This window comes from Rhinopithecus bieti, unplaced genomic scaffold (assembly GCF_001698545.2).
Source record: "Rhinopithecus bieti isolate Rb0 unplaced genomic scaffold, ASM169854v2 scaffold_10354, whole genome shotgun sequence".
In the NCBI taxonomy this organism is placed as follows: Eukaryota; Metazoa; Chordata; class Mammalia; order Primates; family Cercopithecidae; genus Rhinopithecus; species Rhinopithecus bieti.
The window spans coordinates 667,178-677,187 of record NW_016806491.1 but is presented as its reverse complement, the minus strand read 5'-3'; the positions used below and the strand labels follow the sequence as shown (position 1 = coordinate 677,187).

General features: G+C 43.1%; 1 protein-coding gene across 1 annotated transcript in view; it reads right to left on the bottom strand.

The window, feature by feature from the left end:
- The window catches only part of MDN1 (midasin AAA ATPase 1), a 196,929-nt gene that overhangs the window by 101,596 nt on the left and 85,323 nt on the right, over positions 1 to 10,010 (bottom strand). Inside the window, 7 exon segments of the mRNA XM_017876823.1 lie at positions 2,908 to 3,038; positions 3,334 to 3,472; positions 5,012 to 5,150; positions 5,231 to 5,365; positions 7,280 to 7,421; positions 9,398 to 9,544; positions 9,718 to 9,926. Coding sequence (XP_017732312.1) covers positions 2,908 to 3,038; positions 3,334 to 3,472; positions 5,012 to 5,150; positions 5,231 to 5,365; positions 7,280 to 7,421; positions 9,398 to 9,544; positions 9,718 to 9,926 — 1,042 coding nt within the window.

Below are 10,010 nucleotides of genomic sequence, written 5' to 3'. Positions count from 1 at the left end.
AATGCTTTCTAAAAGAAAAAAAAAAAGTTATCACCTATCTAATGAATTTTTACTTCAGTTAATGGTTTCCTATCACAAATTTTAAAACGACTCAGTATCTCAATTCCTGTGTAATAATGGCTATTTCTGATCAGGAAAAAAAACTTTTCCACTTATAACCTATTAAGGCATTGGTCTTAAAAATGAGTAACTTGCAAGAAAATAAACAAATTGCATGCCTTATCATAATAGCCAACAACCAGAAAGAACTCAAATATCATCGACTGGTGAATGGATAAACAAAATGTGGTATATCCAATACTATTCGGGATAAAAAGGAACAAACTAATAATATGCACTGAAATAGGAATGAACCTCAAAACATTAATGCAAAATAAGAGAAGAGACCTTTTATCTGAAATACCCAGAAAAGACAAATCTACAGAGACAAAAAAGAGATTAATCAGAAATTTAGTGTAATGAACACAAAGGATTCTATTGAATGATGGAAATGTTATAAAACTGGATTGTGGGCCAGGCACAGTGGCTCTCGCCTGTAATCCCAGCACTTTGGAAGGCTAGGGTAGGGAGATGACTTGAGGCCAGGAGCTGGAGACCAACCTGGCCAAGATGGTGAAAACCCATCTCTACTAAAAATACAAAAATTAGCAAAGTGTGTTGGCTCATGCCTGTAATCCCAGCTACTCGGGAGACTGAGGCACGAGAATCACTTGAACCCGAGAGGCAGAAGCTGCAATGAGCTGAGACTGTACCACTGCACTCCAGCCTGGGCAATATAGCAGGGACACTGTCTCAAAACAAAACACAAAAACTAAATTGTGATGGTTGCAAAGCTTGAAACCACCTTTGCAAAAATTATGAGTGAGAAAAAAATCTAACAAAAAGTTATGACAGTAAAAAAAAAACCCACAAAACTTGTCCTAACTGACTCCATCTTTCTTCTAGCCTCCAAGCTGCCCTTGTTCATTCCTGGGTGTAGGCCAAGTAAACTACGGGAGAAATTTAGTTTATAATTTAACTTTAAAACAAAAGTAATAGCCCCTTCCCAAAACTAACCCCCACCTTCATAAAACTAACCACAAGGTTAAAATTACGGCTCAGGACACAGCCAGAGGTCACAAGATTGAATAACCTTCCCAACTGCTCCTATAACATCTCTATTATAAAACCTAAGATTAGTGTTTAAGGTACTTTCAGACCCTGATTCTGACAGAATGGCTAGCACCACCTAGAATGGAAACCCATACCAAGAAAGTTGCTCAATAGGTCTTACGATCCCATGAGCTTATTCAGGGCAAAAAGACAGCTCAACTTCCTGTGATTTCAACCCTGTCGCAACAGCATTCCCCATTCCCTAGGCCTCTGACCCCAGCCTCGGCCGGGCACAGTGGCTCACGCCTGTAATCCTGGCACTTTGGGAGGCAGAGGCAGGAAGATCACTTGAGGTCAGGAGTTTGACACCAGGCTGGCCAACATGGCGAAACCCCATCTTTACTAAAAATACAAAAATTAGCTGGGAGTGGTGACACATGCCTGTAGTCCCAGCTACACAGGAGGCTGAATGAAAAGAATGGCTTGAACCCAGGAGACAGAGGTTGCAGTGGGCCAAGATGGCATCACTGCACTCCAGCATGGGTGACAGACATAGATTCCGTCTCAAAAAACAAACAAAAAAACCCTAGCCTCCAGGCCGGGCGCAGTGGCTCGCACCTATAAAACTAGCACTTTGGGAGACCAAGGTGGGCAGATCACCTGAGGTCAGGAGTTCGAGACCAGCCTGGCCAACATGGCGAAACCCCATCTCTACTAAAAATGCAAAAATTAGCCGGGCATGGTGGCACACACGTGTAGTCCCAGCTACTCAAGAGGCTGAGGCACAAGAATAAGACCTGGGAGGTTGAGGTTACAGTGAGCTGAAATCACACCACTGTACTCCAGCCTGGGAGAAAGAGCAAGACTCTGTCTAAACAAACAAACAAACAAACAAATCTCTATCTTCTAAATTTTTAGGGAAGCTGATTTGAGTAATAAACTCCTGTCCTTCCACTTGGCTAGCTCTGCAACTACTAAATTCTTTCTCTATTGCAATACCACTAACTCGGTGACTCAGTTCTATGCATATAGCTTGCAAGAAGAACCCATCATGGGATTATAAACTTACTAAAACTCACTGAATTATGCATGTAAACTATATCTCAAAAGAGAAAAAATGGGTGTTACTACACCAAGATTCATATTGGTCTGAGGTCTAATGATGGCTTACAGCCATGGATCTAGGATTCTGACTAGTTTTTTCAAAAAAAATTTTTTTTTGAGACAGAGTCTCGCTCTGTCGCCCAGGCTGGAGTGCAGTGGCCGGATCTCAGCTCACTGCAACCTCCGTCTCCCGGGTTTAAGCCATTCTCCTGCCTCAGCCTCCCGAGTAGCTGGGACTACAGGCGCCCGCCACCTCGCCCAGCTAGTTTTTTGTATTTTTTTAGTAGAGACGGGGTTTCACCATGTTAACCAGGATGGTCTCGATCTCCTGACCTCGTGATCCGCCCGTCTCGGCCTCCCAAAGTGCTGGGATTACAGGCTTGAGCCACCGCGCCCGGCCAGTTCTTTCAAAATTTTAAGAGAGTAGGCATATAATTCACCTTAAAAAATAGTTTTGACTTTGGCTCATGTTTTAGCCCTGCCATTCCATGATCCCATTGTTCTGATTATTTATACCAAAAAAAAAAAAACCTAGAAATTTAGGAAACATTGAATGCTAAAGCCAAAAGACATGGTAATACATCAGTAATTTCAAGCATTTACTAAGGTGCACCTATGAGGAGGATTACTGTGCACAAGATTATCTATAAAAATCACATCAATCACCTGAGCAAAAATATCAAACACAAGGCAAACCTCTCAGGCATGTACCTGTTGAGTCTTTCCAAGACAGAGTCATCGGCCAATGAGATCTCATCCAAGAGGAAAAAGCCATCCTCCTTCATGGCCTGAACCAGAGGCCCATCATGCCACTCAAAGAGTCTTGATGTGTCAATTTCTTCCTATAATTTGAAAAAGTGGGGAAAATTAAAGGGCAGGTGGCTCCACAGACAATATACATGCAGCTGGCTGGTGTTTCCAGGGGTGAAGTAGGCATTCCGAGGAAAGTAAGAATCTGAGAACAGGAGATAGAACTTGCACACCAGAATGCTTGTGAAGGCCCTTGTAGACCAGAGAAAATCTGCAGATATGCACATTTAACCAAACCAGAACCCAGCTCCAGAAACCCCACCACAGACTCATGCACAGCTAACTGCAGTTTTTTAAAATAACTGGAACACCTGCTGCTGGACAAACCTTGTCGTTTGGCTTTTGTCTCACTGGCCGCAGGCCACCCAGGAAGTCTGATGTCTCCATGTGTAAGTGGCAGCTGACAGAGTATAATTTCTGATTTGCCAAGGATGCAAATACCTGACAGATAGTAGTTTTCCCACACCTGTTAGAGATATGCAACTGATTAACAAGGTATGTGTTTCAAATACACATCCATAAACACCCCCCTCAGCAAAAGAGAAGAACCACTGTAGGAGTCTCACTGCAGCAGCAAACAGTGCTGGCCAGTGTGGAACCTCAACCCCAGGCTCACGGCACCCCTCTGCACGACTGCACTCTCCCATATTCCTTATCCAGAAGGTATGTACTGCACAAACTCCATCCTAGTTCTATCAACAACCACCGGCTGGGCGCAGTGGCTCATGCCTGCAACCCTAGCACTTTGGGAGGCTGAGGCAGGAGAATCACTTGAACCCAGGAGGCGGAGGTTGTGGAGTGCCGAGATTGCGACATTGCAGTCCAGCCTGGGTGACAAGAGCGAAATGCCACCTTAAAAAAAAAAAAAAAAAGCCACCACCAAGGGAGAGAAAAGAAATCTAATCCTTACAGACTTTATAGACTTTCAAGAGACACTAGTTTATCTGCTCTTCTCTATACACGTATAGAATGAATCTCACTGTTTAAAAGAACTAAACAGACAAAAACTGCCCTCAATGCAATGAAGCAAAAAATCATTCTTGCCAGGTACAGTGGCTCATGCCTGTAATTCCAACACTTTGGGAGGCCAAGGCAGGAGGATCACTTGGGCCCAGGAGTTCAAGACCAGTCTGGACAACACAGTGAGACTCCATCTTTTTTTTAAGGCAGGGCTTCACTCTTGTTGCCCAGGCTGGAGTGCAATGGCATGATATCAGTTCAGTGCAATCTCTTGACTCCCAGGCTCAAGCGATTCTTCTACCTCAGCCTCCTGAGTAGCTAGGACTGCAGGCAGACGCCAATAAAACCAGCTAATTTTTGTATTTTTAGTAGAGACGGGGTTTTGCCATGTTGCCCAGGCTGGTCTCAAACTCCTCAGCTCAAGTGATCCACCTGCCTCAGCCTCCCAAAGTTCCGTGATTGCAGGCATGAACCACCAAAACCAGCTGAGACTCTGACTTTACAAAAAAAATTAAAAATTAGCCAAGGGTGGTGGTGCATGCCTGTAGTCCCAGCTACTTGGGAGGCTGAGCCAGGAAGATCACTTGAGTCCAGAAAGTCAAGGCTGCAGTGAGCCATATTGCACCACTGCACTTCAGCCTGGACAACAGAGTGAGACCCCATCTCCAAAAATAGTAATAATAAAGTCATTCTTTTCCATAAACAAAGAACTAGTCTGAAGGTAGAGGAAACTAAACAGTAATAGATCTCTCAGTTTCTTCTTGTTTTTTTTTAGAGTACATGTGCAGAATGTGCAGCTTTGTTACATAGGTATACATGTGCCATGATGGTTTGCTGCATCCATCAAGTCGTCATTTACATTAGGTATTTCTCCTAATGCTATCCCTCCCCAGACCCCACCTGCTCTTAGTTTCTTCCTTAAAAAGAGAAAAAAGAAGAAGGAGGAAAGGGGGGGATTAATACTTTCATGAGTTTTTCAGCAATAACTCACGTAATCCCATGGAATTGAAATGAACCCTCATGAGTCACTGTCACAGATCTTTACCCAGTGTCTCCAACCAGCAGCACAGGTTCACCAAATTCCAATGCCCTTCCCACCAGCATCGCGAGTCTCCGCATGCCCTCAGTCCACACGATGTGGCCGAAGTTAGATTCCAATGTGGATATCTCAGTAGACAATTTACCTATCCAAGAAAAGATAAATATTTAGATTCTAACGAGTACAACTCAAATCATACTCCTCTAGGGATTTTGGCCTACTCACCCAGCAATTTTACAACATTTTCTTTGGAGAAAAGAGACTGAGGACACAATTTTTTCTTGAAATGTTTCTCAAGGACTTCTTGAATCACATCAACTTCCTCCTGCTTCCTGACTCGACCTGCCAGAAGCATGTAACCTGGGAGAAGGAGGAGGAAGAAGAGGAAAGGAATCGTCAAGTGTCTACTGGAAACACCAAGGGACACTGAGAATATGGAACAAGAGCAACTCTCATACGCCGCTGGTGAAGTAGAAATCTGAAGAACTACATGGGAAAACTAGGAGAGCCTATTACAACTAACCATATACCTGCCCTATGCCTCAGCGATAGGACTTCTAGTATCCCCAAACACAAATGAACATGTGTGTGTCAAAAAACATACACACGATGTTCAGAGACGCTTTATTCATAACTAAAAAATTAAAATGATCCAGATGTCCATAACCAAGAGAATGGATAAACAAACTGTGGCATCTTCATACAGTGGATTACCATATAAAAAGAAAAAGGGGCCGGGCGCGGTGGCTCAAGCCTGTAATCCCAGCACTTTGGGAGGCCGAGACGGGCGGATCACAAGGTCAGGAGATCGAGACCATCCTGGCTAACACGGTGAAACCCCGTCTCTACTAAAAAATACAAAAAACTAGCCGGGGAGGTGGCGGTGCCTGTAGTCCCAGCTACTCGGGAGGCTGAGGCAGGAGAATGGCGGGAACCCGGGAGGCGGAGCTTGCAGTGTGCTGAGATCCGGCCACTGCACTCCAGCGACAGAGCGAGACTCCATCTCAAAAAAAAAAAAAAAAAAAAAAAAGAATGAAGTCCTGATACACATAACAGCATGACTGAATCTCACATCCAGTTTAGTGAAACACCCAGAACCCAAAGAGTACATACTGCAGGATGTCAGCTAGGTGAAACTCAAGGACAGACAAAATTCTTTTCAATCAGATTAGTAGTGATAATCAGACAGGAGTCAGTTAGTAGTGACAGCAGTCAGGGTAGTGGTTACCTCCACTGGCAAGAGACCTACTGAGTTATTAGAAATATTCTAAATCTTGGTCTAGGTGATGCTTTACATGGGAAAATGCTTTACTGTATGTTACATCTCAATAAAAAAGTTTTGCTGGGCACGGTGGCTAACTCTTGTAATCTCAGCACTTTGGGAGGCCGAGGTGGGCAGATCACAAGGTCAGGAGTTTAAGACCACCCTGGCCAACATGGTGAAACCCCACCGCTATTAAAAATACAAAAATTAGCCAGGCATGGTGGCGCATGCCTATAATCCCAGCTACTCAGGAGGCTGAGGCAGGAGAACTGCTTGAACTAGGACCCAGAACCAGGAGGTGGAGGTTATAGTGAGCTGAGATCACGCCACTGCACTCCAGCCGGGGCTACAGAGGGAGACACTGTCTCAAAAAAAAAGTTTTTAAAAAAGTATTCCTCTATGTAAATATTCTTTACAAGTAGAGAATAACTACTAGTTTTACATACTCTTCTTACTTATTAACTAGCCCATTAATCAATCATCAGCACTTTTCAAATCAGAAGATTCCAAAACACTTTGTATCCTATCACGAACAGTAACACATTTTCCCATGCATTAAAGGAAAACAACAAAATCTGAGCCTTGGGTTATATAAATTCTTTCTCTCAAAATGCCAATGTTTTCTGACAAATCAGCTTTCTGTAAGGCTAGTAAGGCTAGTCTGTAAGGTACTAGCCAGACCACCTGTGGTGACACTGCAGAAAAATGGCCCACAAAGCTACCATCAACCATCTGCCTAAACTCCCAAAGAGGCTATGCCCATATCCTGACTCCCCCATGTGGCTACCTGAAGCAAAGAGTAAGAAAACCTTAGCAACCAGTCCTTATTAGCATGGAGGCCTGCAAGAATAAGATCACTTACAAAAGCTGTTAGAACTGGAGGGAAACAGGCTCTCTGGAATACCTAGTCAAATGTATGTATCAATCACAATGTGAGGTAAGATTTGTTTTAATAAAAAGTTTGACATTTAACATAACTATATATTGAGAGCATCTGACTGAAAACACACCATCATTGGCTAAATGCTGTAGCCAGTCATACTCCTTCTCAGTCGGCTCAGCCAGTCTGTATCTTTCAGCCCATCTGAACAGATCACGAAGGGTGATGAAGCCCTGCTTTCCAGCAAACACTGAAGAACTTCTGCGATAGGACTGTTGAAGTATCAAAACAAATGAAAAGTGGCATTAGCTGCAATGCTTGGTAAGTCTGTAGTACAATGTATATAAAATTTGCAACAAATTTATGCTCTCATTAAAATGATTTCATTTCACTGAATGAGATTAATTTTTAATGCAAATAACTTGTAATATTCTGAAGAAAAATGTTCAAATTCATTTTAAATTAATAATATAAAATGGAATTCCACATTTCTTATGCCACATAGAAAAAAGATGATTAATAGTAATGCAAATGGGCCAGGAGCGGTGGCTCACACCTGTAATCCCAGCACTTTGGGAGGCCAAGCCGGGCAGATCATGAGGTCAGGAGATCAAGACCATCCTGGCCAATATGGTGAAATCCCCTCTCTACTAAAAATACAAAAAATTAACCAAGCGTGGTGGTACACGCCTGTAGTCCCAGCTACTCAGGAGGCTGAGGCAGGGGAATGGCTTGAACCCGAGAGGCAGAGGTTGCAGTGAGCCGAGATCACACCACTGCACTCCAGTCTGGCGACAAAGCAAGGCTCCATCTCAAAAAACAACCAAACAAAAAGTAATGCAAATGGTGGCAAAGATGCAGGAAGATTAGTGAAACAACGTGGAACCATAATGATAGGAGTCTTCATTATGCTTAGCTTTCTAAAGAAGTTTGACAATGTATACTTTCTGGTAAAGAATAATTTTGGCTGGGCACAGAGGCTCATGCCTATAATCCCAGCACTCTGAGAGGCCGAGGCGGGCAGATCACGAGGTCAGGAGATCGAAACCATCCTGGCTAACACGGTGAAACCCTGTCTCTACTAAAAATACAAAAAATTAGCCGGGCGTGGTGGCGGGCGCCTGTAGTCCCAGCGACGTGGGAGGCTAAGGCAGGAGAATGGCGTGAACTCGGGAGGTGGAGCTTGCAGTGAGCTGAGATCGCACCACTGCACTCCAGCCTGGGTGACAGAGTGAGACTCCGTCTCAAAAAAAATAATAATAATTTAACCCCATAAGATAAATGGAATTTGTAAAGATCAGTTGTAGCTTTGCAGTTGACTAGGGCGAGCCATAAAGAATTGATCTCTTGGGAGGCTGAGACGGGCGGATCACGAGGTCAGGAGATAGAGACCATCCTGGCTAACATGGTGAAACCCCGTCTCTACTAAAAAAAATACAAAAAAATTAGCCGGGCGAGGTGGTGGGCGCCTGTAGTCCCAGCTACTCGGGAGGCTGAGGCAGGAGAATGGCATGAACCCAGGAGGCGGAGCTTGCAGTGAGCTGAGATCCAGCCACAGCACTCCAGCCTGGGGGGCAGAGGGAGACCCCGTCTCAAAAAAAAAAAAAGAATTGATCTCTTTAATTATGTCCATTCAAGGACTATATCCCTTTAAAAACCAAAACTGCAGTTTTCCCTAAGCCAAATTCCATTCTAAACAAAATGCTTCAATATTATGAACAAATACAAAATTATCATCATATGTAAATATCAGAAAAATTTTATGTAAATATCAGAAAAGTTGATTGATAAAAGAAAACTAAAATATATATTAGTGGGAAGCATTTAAAAGACCTCTACTTGAAGGCCAAGAACTGTGGTTCACACCTGTAATCCCAAAACTTTGGAAGACCAAGGTGGGTGGTTCCCTTGAGCCCAGGAGTTCGAGACCAGCCTGGGCAACATGGCGAAACCTTGTCTCTACAAAAAAAAAAAAAAAAAAGTAGCCTGGCATGGCAATGTACATCTGTGGTCCCAGCTACTAAGGAGTGAGTAGTCAGAGATGGGAGGATCACCTGAGCCCAGGAGGTCGAGGCTGCAACGAGCTATGATTGTGCTACTACACTCCAGCCAGGACAGTTGTGTCTTACAAAAAAAAAATCTCTACTTGGAAAAATACATCAACAGACAGATTCTTTTTTCTAACAAAAGAAGCCATGAAATTTTGATCACCAACTATAATCAACACATTCCATTTGAAACTAAGTACCTGAAGATCCAACATGACTTTAACCAACTTGCTGCAGTAAGAGGGTGGCAAACTACACCGCTTGTGCAAGATTGTTTCCAGCTCAGAGCTAGGTAACTCATCAAAGTGCAATTCCACAAACCGATTCCTGAAGGCTCTAGAAAGGACCTAGACAAAGCACAGAAAGAATACAGTAAAAGGTGCCTTTTAATTTCCAATATGGAGGCTCTGACATTCACCATAAAATATTAAAGGAGAGGTAAAAACATTTCATTCTTACTACGAAAAATCTACAATCTGATGTGGTAACAAATTAAAGGGAGGAGATAAATGCTACACACCTTTCTGCCTCCATAAAGTCCTGGGGGATTTTGGGTGGCAAAAAGCATAAACCGAGGGTGTGCTTTAACAACTTCCTGTGTTTCTGTTACGAGCAATTCACGGTTATCATCCAACAGCCTATTCAGTGCCTCTAACACATCAGTAGGGGCCAAATTTAATTCATCTAAAATAATCCAATAGCCTTTTCTCATAGCATCAATAAGAACACCTAGGAAGAAACAAACAGTGTATGTCCAAAGTTTTAAAATGTGTTATGTACAAATCAACAAATCCTAGGTTATCATTAAATTTC